The sequence below is a fragment of the Bos grunniens genome, chromosome 5 (assembly GCF_055505025.1).
Source record: "Bos grunniens cultivar Pamir isolate PY7600 chromosome 5, Bosgru_T2T1.0, whole genome shotgun sequence".
Taxonomy (NCBI): domain Eukaryota; kingdom Metazoa; phylum Chordata; class Mammalia; order Artiodactyla; family Bovidae; genus Bos; species Bos grunniens.
This window is the reverse complement of record NC_141169.1, coordinates 65,578,386-65,602,334: the sequence shown is the minus strand read 5'-3', so window position 1 is coordinate 65,602,334 and position 23,949 is coordinate 65,578,386. Positions and strand designations below refer to the sequence as shown.

Sequence of the window (23,949 nt, the reverse complement as noted above, 5' to 3'; positions counted from 1 at the left end):
GTTGATTTCCAGATGACATCATACCAAACAGAACTAATGCTTAGGTCAGATATTTCTGAACACATCTAACCTTACTTCTGATACACCCAAGCTATTTAAAGGCCAGCAAATACGGGAGAATTGTTGGGGTCCACAAGCAGAAATACAGATGCAATCCTCAGTAGGCAAATGCGTGAAGGGCTCTTTAAACACTGTGTCCTGACTCTCCAACAGGAAGCCACCACCGTTACCTGTTGTGTCCTGGCTCAGGGTTTCCTGGCTGCTGCTGCTGTAAGAAGGCACTGGAGTGATGGACAGTGAGGCTGGGCAAGACAGAGGCGTGGCCAGCTCCGTCTTGCGAGTGAGGGATCGGTGATACACTGGGACGCCTGCATCTTTGGAGATGAAGAGAGGCAGATCTGATGGTAGGGTGGGTCTGCCTTGTGCATAGGGATTTTTCCAGCGGGTGAGCCCAATTGCAACAGGCCCTGCAACATCATAACCTGGCAAGACAGACACATAAGGTCAGGATCAGCAATTAAAACATCACATCATCTTGCCTTTTGTATTTCCCCGAAGTCTTAGCTGTGAGTCAATAAAACACCACTTGAGATAAGGCTTCATGTTACTAATAAGCAGGCAGGAATTGTAACCAATGTATGTTTATCAAGCACATACTGTATGCTGGGTGCCCAGTCTTTGTCCTTCAGGAGCTCAGAGTCTAATAAAGGAGATAAGACTTGTGATTATAATGAAAAAATAAATGAAGGTCTATTACATTCTGGTTTCCCTAGTGGCTCAGATGGTAAAGAATCTACCTGCAATGCAACAGATCTGGGTTCGATTTCTGGGTTGGAAAGATCCCCTGGAGAAGAGAATGGCAACCCACTCCAGTATTCCGGCCTGGAAAATCCCATGGACAGAGGAGCCTGGAGGGCTACAGTCCATAAAGTGGCAAAAGTTGGACACAACTGAGCAACTAACACTTTCACTGTTATTACATTCTAGGTACTTTACAAAAAGTGACTGTAATCTTCACAGCAATTATACAAGGATGTGTTGTTCAGTCACTAAGTTATATATGAGTCTTTGAGAGCCCATGGACTGCAGCACGCCAGGCTTCCCTGTCCTTCACTATCTCCAGGAGTTTGCTCAAACTCATGTTCTTTAAGTCAATGATGCCATCCAACTATCTCATCCTCTGTTGCTCCCTTCTCCACTATTTCAGTTTTATGGATGAGGAAACTGAATCTTCCCTAGGCCAAGCAGCCAGTAAGTGCCAGGTCTGTCTGGCTCCAAAACCTACGTTCTTTCTCCTAAATTACAACTAACGAGAATACAAAGTGAGAGGAAAGAACTAAAGCAGGACAGGAACACTCCTTAGGATTTTGGGAGACAAAGCCCTTCTCAGTAGATGAACTAGGTCATGGAAAAGATGGCATGAACTTGGCCTTCTAGCTAAGGGTTGTAGTCTAGAACAACCAGAAGAACAGATTTATTCTGTAGCTATGTTTTGTTAGCCTACATTTTTCTTAATTTGAAGCAAAATTAAAATTGACAACAATAAAAATCTAGAGCAGTTTTAACAAAAATCCAGCTTTCTGTTATCTCTTTTAAAATCTCTTGATTTTCAGGGCTTTCCTGGTGGTCCAGTGGTAAAGAATTTGCCTGCCAATGCAGAAGACACAGGTTCAGTTCCTGGTCCGAGAAGATCCCTCATGCTACGGAGCAACTAAGCCCATGCATCACAACTACTGAGCCTATTCTCTGGAGCACATGCTCTGCAACAAGAAAGGCTACTATAATGAGAAGCCCACACACAGCAAGGAACAGTAGCTCTGCTAACCACCGCTAGAGAAAGCCTGCATGCAGCAACGAAGACCCAGCAGAGACAAAAATAAATAAATATTAAAAAAAAAAAAAAACAAAAACCTCTTGATCTTCCCCTAAAGATCTAGCAATACTGGACTGCATTCCCATGTGGCAACTGTCAGCTGAAGCAACCACAGAGCAACTCTATTGAAGTGGAATAAAGGAATTCCTGTCTGCCACAGTCCCCACCACTCCTTAATGCCTTACTCCCAGCCTGCTTCACTTAATTTATCTTACATGCCTGACCTCTGCAGGCCTTTGCATCTGCAGCCAAGATAGAGAATTTAGAAATACAGTGTTAAGTATAGTCAGGAAAAAAATAAAAATGCAAAGGTAGGTTGATGCAAGATAGCTGAGGGTCTTAAATGCCAAGGTAAGAGGGTTTTACTTATTAGGCAAAATGATAGCTCTAAGTAAGTTTTTGAGGTGGGGACCGGCAAAATCAAACAGACTGCAGCAAAAGCCAGAAACTGTCCCTGCTTCCTCTGGTGCTGATTCCTTCTGGGAAGCTTCCTCTGACTTCCCAAAGCTGACTTAACCAAGTAAAGAGAGGCCCTGGAAAAGGTGCTGGGTGTAGGGACTGGAGGTGTGAGGGGAGACAGTCCAGATAGGGGAGAGGGTATTGAGGGACCAAGAAAGCCCTAAAGGGGCAACAAGGTGAGGGGCATGCCTGGATCCTGAAGACCTGACAGTGGTGTCTGGGCAGCCCTCCCACATATGCATGAAACCACTTGAACACAGACATGCGTCAGACTGGGCTTCCCTGGTGGCTCAGTTGGTACAGAACCTGCCTACAATACAGGAGATCTGGGTTTGATCCCTGGGTTGGGAAGAGCCCCTGGAGAAGAAAATGGCTACCCACTCTAGTATTCTTACCTAGAGACCCCATGGACAGAGTAGCCTGGCGGGCTACAGTCCACAGGGTCACAAAGAGTCAGACACAAGTGAGCGACTAACCCTTTCACTTTCGTGTGTCAGACAGTCTCTGCCCATACTTCACAGCCAAGTGTTCCTTTTTTCTATATGTCTCCCTCATGAGCTGAGCATCCTGCAAGGTCAGAGGGTATCTTAATCATCTTTGAAACTCCCTCCCAGTGTTTCTCTATTTGGCTCCTTATCCTGGCATTCAGTAGGTACCCACTGTTCACAGAACTCTTCCTAGACCAGTGGCAAGGAGGTGACATAGAGGCTATGATGTAGAAGCTAAGAAAGCATTACTAAGGGACCAAATCTAAGTGTTGGCAGCAAGAAAGGAAAAGAAGTCCAGTGAGATATACAACAATAAGATGGAAAGAAAGGAGTCTGGGGCCACCAGGTGGCTTTGTCCGGCAAGATGTCAGAGAAGACTTATGCCAAACAGAAAGGTGAATTTCCCCATCCTCACAGTGGCCATCAGAAGGACTGGCCTGGCAAGGGCTGAGGAAGGTTGAGTGTGTTTTTAGACAGGAGGAGATAGAGTTTTACTGGAAAACAAAGGCAATGAGGATCAGGAGACATAGGACCAGAGCTGTAAATTTGGGAAGCAACTACATTGAAGTCACAGCTGATGCCAAGAAATGAACACTCTATTTCACTGTCATAAAATGATAAATCCCAAAACAAAACGATAAATCTACTAGAAGTTATGATCCTGTCTAACGCTTACTGGCAATGCACTAAGGATCTATCAGCACCACCTCACAATAACCCTGTCAGGAACGTACTAATATTCCCATTTGACAGATTAGGAAACCAAGGCTAAGGGACATTATTACTTTCCCAAGGTCAATAACGACACAGAAATAACAGAGTCAAGTCCAGGCTCATCGAAGACAAGTGCTCTGGTCCTCAAAGCTACCCTGCCTCGCTAAGAGCACAGGCAACAAGAAGGATTCTAGAAAATGGAACCAGGATCTGTTTCCCCCACAAATTTCTCTGAGGTCACTTATTCCTTTCCAAACAATTTTTCATAGAGGGATCTCAATGGACCAGAATTCACAAGGAAAGGGAAATGCTGACACACTTGAGAACATGCTAACTGGACTATCTGAACTCTTCATGGTTGGTCATCTTCCTAAAAGGTGAGTAAATGGAATGTAGTGAGATGAGGGGCTCCTCTGGTGAGGGCTATGGAGCCCCTGAAGATAATCACAGAGAATGCTAATTTTCAATGTTCAGAACCTCAGTGGAGCCAGAGCTGCAGTGGAAGCTGAAGCAAATGCTACTGACCCCAGGGCTGCCCCCGATACTGTTTGTTGGACTAAATCTCTGATGCAAGTGTGTTTGTCTTGCGATCAATACTCTTGGATCTCCCATAGCTCCTACAAGTGTACTGGGCCATAGAAATTCGAGGAGGCTCCATTTAAATTGATGTTCCATTATGTTTTTATTAAAATTGTGAAAACGTATTACCTCCTACATACACCAGAGAATCCTTTTACAAGAAGAACAATTACAGGACCATGTTTTCCCTTGCCTCATTGTTTCATTCGGAAACTCGATTAAGCACCTCTTCTTCTTTCCATATTCCAAGCTCCTTGGAAGTCATTATACAGAACAGGGTGTACAATATTTATCACACACTGTGAAAGCATTAGACTTAAAAGTCCGAAGGAACTCTGGATTATCAGGTTTTACCATTTCTTTCATAAAGTGATAGCTTATTTATAACATGCTTAATTTTTAAAAAATATTGTTCACAGTCCTTTTTTAAAGTTTAGGAAATTTCTACATCATTTAATGCAGAAATGGAGTTCATTAGCAAATATATTAATTCACGTTATTGATACAAATGAGCTATAATAAGATCTGCATAATTATAATGGAATAGAACCAGACCAGCCAAAATTTAATAGCAGCAATGAGGTCAAAGTATATTGGGTGGCTGGTTGTCCAACAGCTGGTGGACAGCTGGAGTCCAAGTGTCCAAGAGGCAAGTAATAAGAATGTCACACTGGTAGCCTACTCACTCTCTCGTACCCATCACCCTGTTTCCAGGTGGGAAGTGGGATAGAAGCAGGGGTCCTAGCTCCCTTTGAGTTACATGTCAACATTCTCACTCACTAGCCCCCAGATCCTAAAGAGAGACATGTAAGGAACACTCAAAATTATAGACGGTCTTGAGAAAAAAACATGATGTTAAATAACTTTAAAATTCTTAAATCTCTCATACATGGTAAAATGGGCATTTACTAAAAATATAAGGAGTTTTTACAAGGGTCTCACAGATAAGTAGAAATTTTTCAGAAGGAGTCATTTTTTCTGTGGATTGGACTTTTTGGCAATTCTTTTGTCAGGACATATGCTATGCTAAGTCACTTCAGTCGTGTCCGACTCTGTGCGACCCCATAGACAGCAGCCCACCAGGCTCCCCCGTCCCTGGGATTCTCCAGGCAAGAACACTGGAGTGGGTTGCCATTTCCTTCTCCAGTGCATGAACGTGAAAAGTGAAAGTGAAGTCGCTCAGTCGTGTCCGACTCTTAGCGACTCCATGGATTGCAGCCTAACAGGCTCCTCCGTCCATGGGATTTTCCAAGCAAGAGTACTGGAGTGGGGTGCCCTTGCCTTCTACAAAGAACTACATTAATAGAAGTCCAGAAGTGTGCTGTTTTCTTAAATGAAATTCCCTCATAGATGAGACACTTGAAGTACAGGAGATGAAAGAAAACAAAAAGAGCTCTTAAAAAAAAAAAAAAAAAAAACAAACTGCTAGGTGACTCAGAGATGTCCTCCCTCCAGTACTGAGTATAAAGTTGTTAATTATTTGCTATTTTTACTATAAATATTTTTAAAGAGTTTGTACTGGACAGAGTGTGGGCAATGGACACGGCCTGATTCCGGTGCATCCCCCATGCCATCCTCCCACAGAGTCAAATTTTGTTTGGGAATTCATCCCACCCACACACAGCCCAGTGACTGAGGGCAGGCAGATCTAGCCCTCTCCCACCTCCACCTGGGCAAGGATGGGTCTAAAGATGATCTTATCTCCTTTGCCAGGGATTGGCTGAAGGGTGGTCATGTGACCCAATCCCACCCAATGAGAGAGGCAGACCCTGCAAAGGAAAGAACTAGGAAGTTCTTCCTATTACTGATATTGTTTCTATCCCAGGTGTACTTCCCCCAAAGAGTACTGCTAGGTGAGCATGTTATGTTCCGCTAGGATCCTACTGTATCTGCAGGGAGTCCTTCATCCGGGAGGGAGGGACAGAGAGCCACACGCCCCAGGCTACAGAATCCCCCAAAGCATAGCTAGCATTCAGTAACACTAATTTGTTGTTATTTTACACATGTATGCATTAAACTGATAGGCAGATTCTTTACCACTGAGCCACCTGGGAATAGGGCTTCCCTGGTGTCTCAGACAGTATAGAATCTGCCCGCAGTGCGGAAGACCCAGGTTCAATCCCTGAGTCAGGAAGATCCTCTGGAGAAGGGAACAGCAACCCACTCTGGTATTCTTGCCTGGAGAATCCCCATGGACTGAAGAGCCTGGCGGGCTACAGTCCATGGGGTTGCAAAGAATCAGACAGAACTGAGCAACTTTCACTACTATGCATTAAATTATAGGAAACATACTATTTGCTATTGTGATATAAATTTTCTTTTTAAAATAAATCTTAAAACACTAAGTCAGTTTTTATAATAATATAGGTGATACACAAATGAAAGAGAAAGCAAATGATGGAGAGTTAGGGAAACCCATGTTTTTTAAATCTCTCTGGACCACATTAGCTCCAACCATCTCTATGCAAAAGTAATAAGGATCCACAAGAGGGCGCCCCAGCAAGTTGAGTCCACAAGCAATTGCCCTGATCCTGAAAATAAATTCCACGGCGTTTACATTTTCTACTCACTCCTTCCTTAGCCCCACACCCCAACCCTTTACAAGTAATAATAATTTTCATTAAAACAAGACTCAGTTGCTCACCTATAGTGACCTGGCTGACACAACTGTAGTAGCTGCCGGTCGTTGCAGAGGAAAGGTTATAACTCCCACTGCTTATATCTTTGTCTGTTAAGAAAATAAAAGAGGAGGTTAATTACATTCTGATAAATACCATAACCACAAAGTAGATTTATGACTGCTGGTAAATAAACCAAATATCTGTGTCCAGGAAACTCGTACTCATTCATTGGTTCATTCACTGCAGGAAGTGCTAGGGGCCAGGCATTTCGAACATTCTGACAAACAACCCAGAGTGTCACATAGACAATTTCAGTTTGGTGTCTCTGTTATTAAAATGGGAGGAGGGCACTGGGAGAGGACTGTATGACCAGGTGAAAAAAACACCTAATCCAAACTAGAATGTATCAGGTAAGGCTTTGTAGAGGAAGTGACATCTGAATTAAAACCTAAGAGATGAATACCATCCAGCTAGGAAAAAGGGGGGTGCATTGAGGGGAAAGACCCAGGCAGAGTGCTATCATCATGTCTAGAAACTCAGAAGTCTCAGCTTTGTGAATTAAGAGCTAAACACAGTAAAAGAGAGATGAGCAGTGGCTGGTCTTTATAAACCACATTAACAAATCTGGATGCTGCCAAGAGAACAGGATTCCATTTTCATTTCAGAAAGATCACTTTGAGGCAGCAAGGGGAACAGACGAGGAGTGTGAAAGGAGAGGCAGAAAGACTGCTTTATGAGGCCACTCAGTCATCCTGAGAAGAGGTAGTGGTGGCCAAATCATGGCAGGACAGGCAATGGAGACAGAGAGTGAGTTCAATTCCCTTCCAGGCTCGAATTCAGCCAGCTGCCATGCAGACTTCAGTACCGTGAGCAGACTGCGTTCCAGGCAGAGCAGCAGAGAGACCAAACCTCCCGTTTACATGGCATCTTAGCATTTCCAGCCACCTTGTCTCCTGCACAAGGTGGAGCAGGGCAGGTGTCACCCCATGTCTCTGATGGAAAAGCTGAGGCTCCAGGTGGCTGAGCACCTTTCCTGAGGTCATGCAACAGCATGTGGCAGAGCAGAGCTCCAACCGAGATCAGAACTACTTTAAAATGTCTATGAAAAAGGCAGGGCATAAGTGACTTTAAAATATCAAAAACAGGGATTTCCCTGGTGGTCCAGTGGCCAGGACTCCATGATCCCAATGCAGGGGGTCTGGGTTCTATCCCTGGTCAGGGAACTAGATTTTACATGCCACAGCTAAAAAATCCCACATGCTGCCACTAAGACCCAGCACAGTCAAATAAATATTTTTTTAAAATATCAAAATAAATATTATTTAATATAACACATTACAGGTTAGAGACAAAAAGTTATTATAAGAATGGTTGCAAAACTGACCTGAAGGAAATATACAAATATTAATATGCCATGTGATACCAGGAAAACTCATTATGAAATTCTGATCTATAATGTTAAAAATTACAGGTCTGAAGGAGAGAAATAATTAAGAATTAGTCAAATGTACTCAAAGAGAAAGGGTTTTTAGAAACATGCGAAGTCATATTTTAAGAACAGTAACGCAGACTGTTAGAGAAGATGGCTTTGCAGATGAACACTCTCGGAGGAAAGACCCGCAGGTGCCTAGGCAGAGAGAGCAGGAAATGGGAGTCATCCGCAGGGGTGTCTGGATGTGCTTGTGGTTTGAAAGCAATTGGAGAGTATTGGCAAAAGCAGGTAATGAGCCAGAGGCCAGAGAAGTAATGGGAACCCCTAGAGGCCACATCAAGGTCACTGTAGGTCCACAAACAAGGAACTAAACAATTTTTAATGTGGAGAAAATAATTCAAGCAAGTTCATGCAACCAACTTCTTCTCTAAGAAACCTTCCCAGACCATCTCCCCTCTCTAGTGGGCTTCAAGCACAGTAGACACTCCAACAGTATCACGCATGCGAGATTGTACTCTATTATGGGTACCCCTAGGGCTTCCCTAGTGGCACAGATGGTAAAGAATCCTCCTGCAATGAGGGAAACCTGGATTCGATCCCTGGGTTGGGAAGATTCCCTGGAGGAGGGCATGGTAACCCACTCCAGTATTCTTGCCTGGAGAATCCCCATGGACAGAGGAGCCTGGCAGGCCATAGTCCATGGGGTCGCAAAGTGTCCAACAAGTCTCAACAGCTAAGAACAGAGCGGGTTTACCCCAAACCATGTGCTTGTCAAGGGCAGGTCCACCCATTATTCAATTTGTTATTTCCAGACCTTAGTGCTATGCCTGGAAAAGGTGAATCCTCAATATATGTTCATTGTTTGAAAGAAAGAATAAAGGAATGCATGAAATTAAAGAAAAAATACATGACCATTTCCCCTTCTTATGAACTGTAACTTCAATAGAGGTTCAAGGAGAAAGAGCATTTGGCTAGGAGTCAGCAGACCTGAGGTCTGAAGCCCCAGCTTTGCTGCACATGAACTCTGTGAACTTGGTCAAGCTCTTGACTTCTTTAGTCCTGATCTTTCCATCTGAAAATGACAATAGTGCTTATCTCACTTTTCCTGGGCTAGGGTGGGGAGGTAGACGAGGATGAGGTATGGTTAACAAAAATAAATCAGCCACACAAAATGCATAGTTAGCAAGTAATTCTATATATATTTGTGGAATCAGCTGAATCAACAACACTCAGACCTAAAACATATCAAACTACAACTACTCTAAAGTTGTCATTCCTAATTTTTAAAAACCCTTCACTAATGATCTGCCCTTAAAATATTTTGGAAGTGAAAAGGGACAAGGTCAACAGCATCAAAGCGTGGGGAGAGGTGACAGGAGAGATTCAGTAGCCACAGAAATGATTATGAATGGTGAGAAGAGAAAAGGAATGAAAAAGAGAAGAACACTGAGAATTAGTAATCAACAAAGAAGCAGAATGTTTGAATCAGCAATGAATGCCTGGGAAGAGGCTGCGCATACATTTGAACAGGAAAAACTATTGAAATTTGAGTTTAATCTGAGCGGTAAAACTAGGGCATAGTTTCGCAATATTTTGAAAAGAATCAGAGAGCAATAATAAGTACAAAAAACTACGGTAGTTTTGGTACAAAGTGACTCTGTAAAGAAGATGTTTTCCTATATAAGAATTAAAACCAAAAAATGTGAGAGGGCTTGACTATCCATTTAATCTTTTAGGAACGAACTGCAGTTAAATAAAATTAAGTAAGGGGCGGAAAAACTTGAGCCTATGAATGAGGTTAATGAACTCTGTGGGTTTTGGAGTCAGTAATCTACATTAGCGAAGGTGATGGCACCCCACTCCAGTACTCTTGCCTGGAAAATCCCATGGGCGGAGGAGCCTGGTAGGCTGCAGTCCATGGGGGCTTCCCTGGTGGCTCAGAGGTTAAAGCCTCTGCTTGAAGAAGGAAATGGCAACCCACTCCAGTATTCTTGCCTGGAGAATCCCATGGACAGAGGAGCCTGGTGGGCTATAGTCCACGGGGTCGCAAAGAGTTGGACACGACTGAGCAACTTAACTGGAATGCTGGAGACCTGGGTTCGATCCCTGGGTCAGGAAGATCCCCTGGAGAAGGAAATGGCAACCCACTCCAGTACTCTTGCCTGGAGAATCCCATGGATGGAGGAGCCTAGTAGGCTATAGTCCATGGGGTCGCAGAGTCGGACACGACTGAGCGACTTTATTCATTCAATCTACATTAGACACCTGGTTCCACCCCTTGAGCACACTGTCTCTCAGTGGGTCTGTTTCCGTGTATGTACAATGGGAATAATAACAGCATTTACTTTATAAAATAATACACAGAAGGTGTACAATTAGTGTTAGCTTTTGGCTTCCTTAGTGGCTCAGACAATAAGGAATCTGCCTATCAATGCAGAAGACCTAGGTTCGATCCTGGGGTCGGGAGGATCCCTTAGAAAAGTGCATGGCAACCCACTCAAGTATTCTTGCCTTGAGAATCCCTTGGATAGAGGAGCCTGTCAGGCTATAGTCCATGGGGTCATGACGAGTTGGACATGACTGAGCAACTAACACTAACTATATTTAAAAAGAACAAAGGTACTTATAAAATGGAATACCATCTAGCAAAGGAAATGAACGAAGCAAAGCAACGCAAAATACTATCAACAGACCTCACAAACATAATGTTTAAAGAAAGAAGCATATATATCATACCCAAATGATGTAGGACTCTATTTATGAAAATTTCAACAACAAAACTAAATTGAATTCTTTATAAATGCATACATAGATGGTAAAACTGTAAGGAAAAGTATCAAAATAATTAGCACAAAAATAATTAGTCAGCATGGTTACTCCATTTGGTAAGAAAGAAAACCCCTTGAACTGTGAGAAAGTACGGGGAATGCAGGTGTGTGCCACAGTGCTGGGAATGTCCTGTTCTTGACGTAGGTGGTGGTCACAAGGTATTCATTTTATAATTATTTGTTAAATTATCAATCTGTCTTGACCACCTGTCTGTATATATAATAGCTTTTTTACAAAAATAAAGAGGGACAGAAATTACAGTAGGGCAAGATGTAGAAATGCAAATTCTGTACAAAATGTCTAAGAAAATGAAATGGTGGTGGATTCATAAAACAGTAGTCATTGACTACATACTCCTTGTCAGGCACTGAGCTAAAAATTCATTACTTCATTTCCATCATTATTTCATTTGTGTTCCAAAAAGATTCCTTTAAGATAGGTATGATTATCCTACTATCAAGAAGCTCACAAAAGTAGAGAACTTGCCCAGAATCACACTTCAGGGAAGTCACAAAGATGGAATTAAAACCTAGGTTTATTGGGCAATACCCTGAGAAAACCATAATTTGAAATTATAAGTCAGTTCAGTTCTATCACTCAGTCATGTCCAACTCTTTGCAACCCCATGGACTGCAGCATGCCAGGCCTCCCTGTCCATCACCAACTCCTGGAGTTCACTCAAACTCATGTCCATTGACTCAGTGATGCCATCCAACAATCTCATCTTCTGTCATCCCCTTCTCCTCCCACCTTCAATCTTTCCCAGCATCAGGATCTTTTCAAATGAGTCAGTTCTTTGCATTAGGTGGCCAAAGTACTGGAGTTTCAGCTTCAGCATCAGTCCTTCCAATGGATATTCAGGACTGATTTCCTTTAGGACTGACTGGATTGATCTTCTTGCAGTCCAAGGGACTCTCAAGAGTCTTCTCCAACACCACAGTTCAAAAGCATCAATTCTTTGGCGCTCAGCTTTCTTTATAGTGCAACTCTCACATCCATACATGACTATTGGAAAAACCATAGCTTTGACTAGATGGACCTTTGTTGGTAATGTAATGTCTCTGCTTTTTAATATGCTGTCTAGGTTGGTCACAACTTTCCTTCCAAGGAGTAAGCATCTTTGAATTTCAAGGCTGCAGTCACCATCTGCAGTGATTTTGGAGCCCCCCAAAATAAAGTCTGTCATTGTTTCCACTGTTTCCCCATCTATTTCCCATGAAGTGATGGGACCAGATGCCATGATCTTAGTTTTCTGAATGTTGAGTTTTAAGCCAACATTTTCACTCTCCTCTTTCACTTTCATCAAGAAGCTCTTTAGTTCTTTGCTTTCTGCCATAAGGGTGGTGTCATCTGCATATCTGAGATTATGGATATTTCTCCCAGCAATCTTAATTCCAGCTTGTGCTTCATCCAGTCCAGCATTTCTCATTATGTACTCTGCATATAAGTTAAATAAGCAGGGTGAAAATATACAGCCTTGACGTACTCCTTTTCTGATTTGGAACCAGTCTGTTGTTCCATATCCAGTTCTAACTGTTGCTTCTTGACCTGCATACAAATTTCTCAGGAGGCAGGTCAGATGGTCTGGTATTCCCATCTCTTGAAGAATTTTCCAGAGTTTGTTGTGATACAAACAGTCAACGGCTTTGGCATAGTAAATAAAGCAAAAGTAGATGTCTTTCTGAAATTCTGTTGCTTTTTCGATGATCCAGTGGATGTTGGCAATTTGATCTCTGGTTCCTCTACCTTTTGTAAATCCACCATGAACATCTGGAAGTTCATGGTTCACATGCTGTTGAAGCCTGGCTTCGAGAATTTTTGAGCATTACTTTGGTAGTGTGTGAGATAAGTGCAATTGTGCAGTAGTTTGAGCATTCTTTGGCATTGCCTTTCTTAGGGATCGGAAGGAAAACTGACCTTTTCCGGTCCTGTGGCCACTGCTGAGTTTTCCAAATCTGCTGGCGTACTGAGTGCAGCACTTTCACAGCATCATCTTCTAGGATTTGAAATAGTTCAACTAGAATTTCATCACCTCCACTAGCTTTGTTCGTCGTGATGCTTCTTCTTAAGGCCCACTTGACTTCACATTTCAGGATGTCTACCTCTACGTGAGTGATCACATTATCGTGATTATCTGGGTCATGAAGATCTTTTTTTGTATAGTTCTTCTGTGTATTCTTGCCACCTCTTCTTAGTATCTTCTGCTTCTGTTAGGTCCAAACCATTTCTGTCCTTTATTGAGCCTATCTTTGCATGAAAAGTTCCCTTGGTATCTCTAATTTTCTTGAAGGGATCTCTAGTCTTTCCCATTCTATTGTTTTCCTCTCTTTCTTTGCACTGATCACTGAGAAAGGCTTTCTTATCTCTCCTTGCTGTTCTTTGGCATTCTGCATTCAAATGGGTATATCTTTCTGTTTCTCCTTTGCACTTTGCTTCTCTTCTTTTCACAGCTATTTGTAAGGCCTCCTCAGACCTCCTCCTCAGACCTCAGTTTTGCCTTTGTGCATTTCTTGGGGATGGTCTTGATCCCTGCCTCCTGTACAATGTCACGAACCTCTGTCCATAGTTCTTTAGGCACTCTATCAGATCTAATCCCTTGAATCTATTTGTCACTTCCACTGTATAATCGTAATGGATTTGATTTAGGTCATACTTGAATGGTCTAGTGGTTTTCCCTATTTTCTTCAATTTAAGTTTGAATTTGGCAATAAGGAGTTCATGATCTCAGCCATAGTCAGCTCCCGGTCTTCTTTTTGCTGACTGTATAGAGCTTCTCCATTTTTCATCCCAATGTTCACTGAAGCACTATTTACAATACCTAGGACACTGAAGCTACCTAAATGTCCCTCAACATAGGAATGGATAAAGAAGATGTGTACATATATTCAATGGAATATTACTCAGTCCTTCAAAGGAATGGAATAGTGTCATATGCAGAGATATGGATAGACCTAGAGACTGTCATCCAGGGTGAAGTCAGAAAGAGAAAAGTAAATATATAATATCATTTATACATGGAATCTAGAAAAATGGTACAGATGAACTTATTGGCAAAGCAGAAATAGAGACACAGATGTAAAGAAAAAACTTATGGATACCAAGGAGGGGAAGGGGAGGTGGGATGAACTGGGAGGTTGGGATTGACATATGCACACTACTATGTATAAAATAGATAATTAATGAGCACCTACTGTATAGCACAGGGAACTCTGCTCAGTGCTCTGTGGTGGCCTAAATAGGAAGAAAATATAAAAAAGAATAGATAGATAGATATAACTGATACATTTTGCTGTACGGCAGAATTTAACACAACACTGTAAAGCAACCTGATTTTGTTACAAGAACATACTGATCATGAGTATACGCAAAATAATTTGAGACAAATAAAGTTGGGTTAAGTTTTGTCATACATTCCTGTTAAGGTGGCCTCTGAAGACAGGGTCCATGATTTGATGTCTATCTCATTCTCTGTAGAATTTCATCAGATAAATGACTGTCAAACATGTAGCACCAGATACACTAGAAGCCCACCTAACCCAGCTCACATTAATAATCTGTCCTCCTTCTGTCTTTGCCTCTGTTCTCAAATATCGGCTTAGAATAAGACAAACCTAGTGCTTTTTTAATTAATTTTTTATTGGAGACAGATGGTGAGTAAGAATGGGCGAGGGAAATTAACAAAAAAATTCAACTTGGAATAAATGAGAATTAAAGTATAGGAAAAAATAAGACAAAGAGAAAATCTGAAGTAAAATGGTAGAATTAAGTTCAAATACACTAGTAATAACAATACATGTAAATGGTCTAAATTTGCTATTTAAGATATTGTGAAATGGATTTTGAAAACAAACAAACAAAAATCAACTAAGTGCTATTTATAAGAGAAACACCTATAACAGAAGGACACAGAGATGTTGAATGTAAAAGATATAAAAAGATACAACAAGCGTTCATCAAATAAAGCTAGAGGTACTATGTTAATTTTATATGAAAAAGGTTTTAAGACAAAAAGCATCATTAAGCATAAAGAGGGGCAATAAATAATGATAAAAGGTTCAGGAAGGTTCGATAAAAGGTTCGATTCTTCAGAAAGATATAAAAAAGGTTACATCTGAGCTATTTAAGATAAAATAACCTCAAAATATATGAAGAAAAAATTAATAGAGCTACAAGGAGAAACTGACAAATCCATCATCAGAGGGGAAGATTTTAACATACTTAATAACTGGTTAAGCAAGGAAAATTTTAGTGAAAATACAGAAAATTTGAGACTGCAAATCACTCGGGCATTTGTTAGAGTGAAGAGCTTGATTTATAGCTCTGGGTGGGCCTGGAATTCTGCATATTTTTCAGTACTATTGAGATACAATTGACAGTTACATTTCTAATAGAATCCCAGGTGATGCCAGTGCTACCAGTCTAGGGTCTCCAAGCCCCGGTAAAATCCTCCCCTGGAATCCACAGTCCACAAAGTCTGGGAGAACATCTCACCCACAAGAAAGGGAAGACATACTAAAAAAAAGAAAATATTTTCATTAAACCCTTAAAAACATATTAGAAATCTGCTGATATGGACAGATGAAACTCAAGAATTACCAAACTGATAATGACACATAACTATTGACATTATCAAAAAATTCACAATTTGTTTAATTACCACTCTACAGTAGTATACTAGAAATAACATTTAACTTTTAAAAATATATATTTATTATGTGGAGAGTGAGCTACAACTGCTTGCCACATCATTAACATGTTTTTTTTTTCTTTTTGCAAATCACTTAAAATTGTTTATAAAAGGCTCTAGAAAATCCACTAGTAAGAAAACAAAATATCAATCATGTAGGTGGGATGTGTGTCTATATGTGCATATGTATGTTCCTTAGAAATATTGGTATGATTTACTCCATGTCTGCTGTGTATTTTATAGGCTTACAGAAAAGTTTAATATTCAAGGCCAACCCTTTCCTCCTTGCTGCTATAGTCTGTATCTCATCCCTAACCTCCCTGAGCCTCAAATTCCTGCTTTACATTGTGACTGAAATTCATTCATTTAAAAAACACTGAGTGCCTACCACACAGAGTAGCTGCAGGCTGGCCCCAGTAGGAACTGGTGCCTTGGAAAGTCCCCCTACGGTGCTGATGAATTAACCAAAGTGTAGAGCGTGCTTCACTCCACAGAGCTTTCCCCACAACAGCAATAAACACACCAGAGCGCTGTGTACTATAATGCTCCAGGGCTTTCTAGGTTTTTATAACATTTTCGTCTTTGCTTTTTCATGTGACGCTGCAGCAGCATCAGGAGACAGGCAGGGCAGGGACCAGATGTAATAGCAGTAAGTTCCCAACATACAAACGAGTTCTGTTCTAAGAGCGAGTTCAAAAGTCCCATTTGTTTTTAAGTCCAACAAAGTTAGCCGAGGTACCCAACTAATACAATCCTATATAGTACTGTGCTGTAACAGGTTTATAATACTTTTCACACAAATAATACATAAAAAACAAACACAACAAATAAAACATTTTTAGTCTTACAATACCGTACCTTGAAAAGTACAGTAGTACAGTACAATACCTTGGACTGCAAGGAGATCCAACCAGTCCATCCTAAAGGAAATCAGTCCTGAATATTCATTGGAAAGACTGATGCTGAAGCTGAAACTCCAATACTTTGGCCACCTGATGTGAAGAACTGACTCATTGGAAAAGACCCTGATGCTGGAAAAGATTGAAAAGGAGAAGGGGACGACAGAGGATGAGATGGTTGGATGGCATCACCGACTCGATGGACAGGAGTTTGAGTAAGCTCCAGGAGTTGGTGATGGACAAGGAAGCCTGGTGTGCTGCAGTCCACAGGGTCACAAAGAGTTGGACATGACTGAGCAACTGAACTGAACTGAACAGTGCAACAGCTGGCATACAGAGATTGGCACCAAGTGAACAGGCAAGAAGAGTTACTGCCTGGAGGAGGCAGAGGGGGTGGGAGATGATAGAGCTGAAAGATCATCAGCAATAGGAGATGGAGGACAGGCTGCAGTTTCACTCACACCTGACCTTGACGGAAAGCATGTTTGCATCTTTGAAAGTTTGCAGCTTGAAGGTTCGTATGTAGGGGACTTACTGTACTAGGAATGGTTCTCTCCTCTGCATCTCCCACTGGACCCGAGCTAGACCCAAACCCCTGGAGGGCAAAGTCAATGCTTATTCACCTGTGTCCACAGTGCCTGGCTCTGCCTAATACATAAAAAGCACAATAAATGTTTGCCAAAGACTCTAGCAATCTTTCAAATACTTCAGTCACCATTCCTGCATTTTAAACACGGGGCCCGATATTCGTTATCTCAGCTTCCCTTTGATTCCACTCTCATAGACACAGTGGCAAAAAGACTTTCCAGGAATCCTAATTAGAGAAAAGCCTTTCCTTTCCTTTTGTTTCCTCCTTGTACCTTTTTGATTCAGTGTTGAAAAGCCTACATTCTTTGTCATTTTTTCCAGAAGGTAAATATCCATACCTCATTATTCACAGAGAAAGCAATGGCACCCCACTCCAGTACTTTTGCCTGGAAAATCTCATGGACGGAGGAGCCTGGTAGGCTGCAGTCTATGGGGTCATGAAGAGTCGGACACAACTGAGCGACTTCACTTTCACTTTTCACTTTCCTGCGTTGGAGAAGGAAATGGTAACCCACTCCAGTGTTCTTGCCTGGAGAATCCCAGGGACGGGGGAGCCTGGTGGGCTGCCGTCTATGGGGTCGCACAGAGTTGGACACGACTGAAGCAACTTAGCAGCAGCAGAAGCATTATTACAATGTAATAAGATTTATGAAAATGGTTTTTAATTTTGTTCTTACTTCCAGAACCCACAACAGTACCTCACACATAGTGAGCACTCACAAAATATATGTTGAATTGTTTGTTCTAGAAACTTTGTTGGTAGCCACAAACAGTTTGTTTAGGACTAAGTTCTAATAGAAAAATCCACATGTCTATTACAAAGAACATCATGTTTTAAAGGAAAAGATTAAAGTGCTTCTTCACAGGATCAAAATAAAATTTTAATTTTACCCCAGAAAGAAATTTTTTAAGTGTGAAGGGCTGAAGGTCAAAAACTAATCTGTGCAGGCTTCACTGCAGCTTCTTAATCAAAAAGGATCCTAATCAATGTTGACCATGAATGACTGGATTGCATAACAACAAGCATGCCAGTTGGTGGAGGACAAGAACAAGAGATGCCTTCAAATAGCTCCTTAGATTTTTTTCGCAGCTAAAGCATGACTTCTAGCCTACTAGCATACTTCAGATTTCACCTCGTAGTGTGGACGCTTCTGCTCTGTTGTTCATTTCTATTTTCTGAAGGATAAAAGTTCTGTTGTGTACGTGTGTGCTCAGTTGTGTCCAACTCTTTGTGATCCCACTGACTGTAGCCCACCAGGCAACTCTCTCCATGGGATTCTCCAGGCAAGAATACTGCAGAGAGTTGCCATTTCCTACTCTAGGGGATCTTCCCGACCCAGGGATCAAACCTGTGTTTCCCGCATTGGAAGGTGGATTCCTTACTACTGTGCCACCTGGGAAGCCCAGAAGCTTTGTTACTTATTTGCAAAAGGAAAATGAAGCCTTAAAAATGTCTATGTGTGTACTACCTTCTTCTATTGCCATTCAGTCTTTTAGTTGAACAGACTGGCAAGGACTGTTCACCCAGTATGTGCCAGCTGCTGGGCTAGGCACCAGGGACTTACCTGGTGGTCCAGTGGCTAAAACTCTGCACTCCCAATGCAGAGGACAAGGGTTTGATCACTGGTCAGAGAATCAGGTCTCACATGCTGCAACTAAGTGTTCCAATGCTGCAACTGAAGATCTTGCATGCTGCAACGAAGTGCCAAAACTAAGACCCGGTGCAGCCAAATAAGTAAATAGTTTTTTTAAAAAAAGTATTATAGGCACTTAAAAAAAAAGATGTAGTCCATGGCCTTTGGGACTTTACAACCCACAGAGAGAAGTCTTTGTTGCACCACAAAAAAAAAAAAAAAAAGTTGTTTGGGAGAGGAGTAACCTTTGCCTGAGACAGGAACACAGTAGGATGGGGAGGTCAAAGGTGAGGGGGAGTGAACCTCATAGAGGAGGAGGGGGCTGTGTTTCAGAGCATGGGCCAAGTCCAGACACCTGAGAAAACCAGGCGCAATTGGTCACCTCCCTCCCTAAAAAGTTGGATGCTGGGACCAAGAGCAGCAGGAAAGAAGGATGGTCAGCTCCTGAATGGCCTTGTTTGTCAACCTAGAGAAGTCAGACTTTGGCCTGCAGGCAGAGGGGATCCCTTGGAGAGTTTTAAGCATAGGAATAACAGGATTAGATTTGCAACTGGGATCAAAGAGGCTTGGACTGAGGCAGAGATAGTTGGGAGGCTGCTACTACAGTCAAAATTGGCAGTGACCTCGACTAGGATAGGAACAGTGGGAAAGGAAAGGAAAAACCAGAGTATAAAAACTTTAAGGAAGAAGAATCAATGGGACTTAGTGGTTGAGAGTACATGGGCTGAGAGAGGCAGTTGACAGTAATAGCCATGCTTACTGAGTACTTACTATGTGTTGCTCATAAGCTCTTACAAGTACTGTTGCATTTAAACCTCAGAGAGATCCCATTTTGCAGATAAGAAAATTGAGGCCTCAGAGGTAAATTTGTTTGCCTAAGGTCACTGTTAGTGTGTTCTGATAAGAGAAGATTCAAAGATGACTCCTAAGATTCCAGCCTAGGTACTAGATACAGCATGCTGGCCCCTGCCAACCTCTCCTGTCTTGAATGTCATGCTTTACCAACACCGAATTGCTCCCCTTACCCTTGTTCATGCTGTTGCCCCTCCCTGGAATACCCTGCTTCTCCCAGTTGGTCTTTTAACATCATCTCCTCTGGGTAACTCTTTCCAACCTCTCCCTCACTCCCCGCAGCCCCTCTCCTGCAACATCACATCATAATTCTCTTTAGGAGTCTAGCTCCTCCAGCTGATGCTGCCATCCTGAGAGAAAGAGTGAGATCTCATTTATTCTGGTATTCTAGGAGCCAGGCTAGAGCCTGGAACATAGTTTGAGCTCAGTAGCTGGACTAATTCTATAGAATACAGGTACAGGAGAGGAATTCTGTTTTGGACACAATGAGTTTGCAATGCCAGAGAAGAACACATGTAAAGAAGTCAAGCAGACAGCTGGTTAGACAAGCATAGTACAAACAAGAAAAGAAACTCGAAGCTGGTGATTCCTATCTGGGAGTCACTGGATAAAGACAAGGGCTTCCCGGGTGGCGCAGTGGTAAAGAATCCACCTGCCAACGCCAGAGACTCAAGAGATGTGAGTTGGATCCCTGGATCTGGAAGATCCCCTGGAATAGGAAATGGCAACCCAATCCAGTATTCTTGCCTGGAAAATTCCATGAATAGAAGAGCCCCTGGTGGGCTTCAGTCCATGGGGCTGCAAAGAGTCAGAGGTGACTGAACACGCATGCACCAATAAAGACAAAGTGCTAGGAAGGGTCGTATGTCCTAGGCTCTTGTCTTTTTGGCTTCCCTCCATTTCCATGTTACACAGTTAGGCTTGGCTCTTACTATGCCCCTCTCCTACCCTCTTCCAATCAGAAGTTCTGAGCTTCTGGTCATCCACTGCCTTTGGCCTTTGCTCGGAGAAGGCAATGGCACCCCACTCCAGTACTCTTGCCTGGAAAATCCCATGGGTGGAGGAGCCTGGTAGGCTGCAGCGACCCATGGAGTCGCTGAGAGTTGGACACGACTCAGTGACTTCACTTTCACTTTTCACTTTCCTTGGAGAAGGAAATGGCAATCCACTCCAGTGTTCTTGCCTGGAGAATCCCAGGGACGGTGGAGCCTGGTGGGCTGCCGTCTGTGGGGTCGCACAGAGTCGGACACGACTGAAGCGACTTAGCGGCAGCAGCAGCAGCAGCAGCAAGCCCATTAACTCCTTGAGTTAATCCACAGAGCCATCCATACATGGTGAACATGTTCGTGAACAAGCATATTCTCTCTTCTTCCTAACTTCCCCAGCCTCAGGTTCCCCAGCCAAACTCTCCAGCCTGTATTTGGGCTCCCCATTTATTAGATGAGATAAAGTAAATTCTTCAACCTATCTGGGACTGATTTCTTCAAGTGGATACAGGGCTAATATTGGACTAGTTTCTTAAAGGTAGTGGTGAGATTTAAATGAACTAATTTGCACAAAGTACTGCTGTTATTGTGTCTCAGCACACCCCACACTTCTACCTACAACTCTGTCACCCAGTTTACAGGCTTCCTGCTAAGAGACTAACTCTGCACTCAGGGCCACTGTCTCCCATTTGGTAGAGGTCTAATCAACGCCTTCCGAATGGCTGAGAGTGAGATTAGAAAGCCAAAGACAGAACCCAGGCAAACAGTAACAAGAAACAGAAGCAGGGAAGAAAGAAGCCCTTTAAGAAGTAGCAGGAAAATGAAGGGAGAATAGCTATAACAACGAAACTGGCTCTGACTGCCTTTCCTTCTCATCTACTGGCTCTACGCTCTCACCACACTGACCTCCCAGCTAGCCTTGGACATGACAAAGTCATTCCTGTCCCAAGGCCTTTGCACCTAATTGTTCCCTTTGCTAGGAATGCACTTTCCCCACCTATTAAAATGGCTTGTTCCTTTCCTTCATTCACCCCTCTGCTCAAGTATCTCCTCAGAGAGGCTTTCCTTATCTGAAATCTTTCCCACTGTGCTCTATAAGCTCCTTGGGCCCCTTATTAAGCCTCCTAAGATTGGAAGCTGACAGCTCAAAGCCAGGCCGGCAGGTCCCACCACAAGTACCTTCCTGATGCAGCTTGGACACAGTCCATGGGCCTTCTTTTGGATGGCCAAGAATGAATCAAGTCCCAGTCATTTCTCTCTTGTCACTATCCTTGGCCTCATGCACATGGTTACATAATAAGCTAAAGGTGGTCAAGAACCCATACCATTGAGAAGACAGGGAAAGAAAGATCAGTAGTGAGTACAAAAGGGAGAGGCATTAAAAATCCAGAATTTTTTAAACAGCATCATCCACTGAACATGTATTTCAAGGACATATTACAGTTATTAATTACCCTAATTTCATTCCATGTTTCTAGAAGATACATATCTAGATGGCTGCCTGAATGTAAAAATTCACACCAAACTACAGAAAAAGCGATTCCAACATAGGATCAAAAATGCAAATTTGGTTGGGAAGCTAATGAGGTTTAACTGGAGCCTGCTGCTAATGAAATGCATACATAAGCCAAATTTCTCTCTCTTCTTAGGAACCTAAAACACACGGTCTATACTGTAACTGTTCATTCTCTTGACAGTCCCTGTGCTAAAGATAGGATTAAAGGCATTTATTCAATCAGTCAACTGAATGTAAAAATTGAACCCTCTAAATTCTAGACAAGAAACTTAGATCATCCCCCATCATGATATTTAAACCCAAATCCAACAGAACTGAAAGGGGATATTTTTTAAAAAGAGAGATGAAAGTTCCAGAACTGGACCAAACTCTCATCAGAAAATAAACTCAACCGCATCCAGCGGAGGAGGATTGTATTGAATGTGCTCAGTTTGTTTTTCCTGAACTCATTCACCAGGTTGAAAACCCAGATGGGCTAATTTATCTTGTTGTGTCTTGGGTCACCTCAGTATAGACAAAGAAACCAACGTGTACCTGTGCACTTAGAGGCCAAGAGTATCCACTTTAGGTATGGTTCGGGGGAGGGAGAAGAGTGTGTAAAGAATATATTTAAATAGCACAAATTTTAATCAATATATTTACTTAAATCTGTCTCAGTTCCCTGTAAGGTTCTAAAGAGAAACTATACAACTCTTAGTTGTCAAAAAAAAAAAAAAAAAGATCTGCCACTTTTTCCTTTAATTACTAAAATATACTTGCTTTGCAAACAGTTTCACTTTAGACTTCATTTTCTCCACCTGGCTGCCCAATTAAGCTTTCAAAGCTTCTAGAAAATCATGGAACAGATTATTACGTAAAACCTATTACTGACATCCACTAGACAAGCATGTGAAATCTAACATCATGTAAAATCCACAAGTTAGCTCTCTCTGATAGGAAAAGGTGTAAAAATAGATTTCTACCAATGAATAGGACTAAAAACTGATCATAATGTTGAATTATCCCCAAATGGTAACCCAAGAATGGCAATGTTATGGGCTAAATGTGCAGCAGAGACAAAAACAACCCAAATCTCTGCAAAAAATGCTCTGAGTTTAAAAAAAAAAAAAAAAAAAAAGGCTACTAGTATGCAATTTGTAATCTGCTCACAATTTGTTAGGTTCCCAAGCATCGATTGCAAACCCTCAGAGCCACCTGAGTGATCATTTGCTGCTGCTGCTAAGTCGTTTCAGTCCTATCAGTTTAAATCCCAAGAAAAGGAGACTGACCCCTTTAACCTTGGGAAAATGAGCAGGGGACATCACTGGCCTAGAGAATGAAGACTCCATGCCAAATGGCAATAATTTCCCTCCCAAGGAGCCCTGGCTCTGAAATGTCCTCTCAGAACATCCCCCAATCACTGCTCAGTACTTCCATGTTTAAAATGCCTAAACTAAATGTTATCACAGCAACTGATTGCAATCCAGGTTAAGGGAAGAGGTCTACTTGAGTTTCTGCCTCATATAACCCATTTTCAGCAGCATCTCTGATAAAGGACAAAAGAGAATTGCTTTTTCCACGCAAGCAGAAATGTTGATGAAGAGGCTTGTTGGTTTCCCCAGCGGCCAGGATTTCTAGCTCAGTCTGAAACCTTCACACTGATTTCATGTTCCTTCAGAATTGTACAATGCCTTAAAAATAATAATTAAGAAATATATTTAACAATAAACTGGAAAGGGAAAAATATCTTCCATTTCCATGTAACTATTATTTCCAAGCTGAGTTTTTCTGTATTAAAAGCATATTTTGGTGC

General features: G+C 42.1%; 1 protein-coding gene across 11 annotated transcripts in view; it reads right to left on the bottom strand.

Annotated features, from left to right (window-relative positions):
- ANO4 (anoctamin 4) overlaps positions 1-23,949 on the bottom strand; it is a 438,203-nt gene that overhangs the window by 413,344 nt on the left and 910 nt on the right. For 10 of the 11 annotated variants that reach the window (XM_086400957.1, XM_086400907.1, XM_086400908.1 and 7 more), the window contains 2 exons: positions 6,758-6,841; positions 231-482 (listed from right to left, as the gene is read on the bottom strand). Coding sequence is in view for 8 of the 11 variants with exons in the window: in XM_086400907.1 (XP_086257033.1) it covers positions 231-482; positions 6,758-6,841 (336 nt within the window). In the remaining 3 variants the exon portion in view is untranslated. Of the gene's footprint in view, positions 1-230; positions 483-6,757; positions 6,842-23,949 lie in introns of those variants that run through there. The other variant, XM_086400926.1, reaches the window with a different exon arrangement.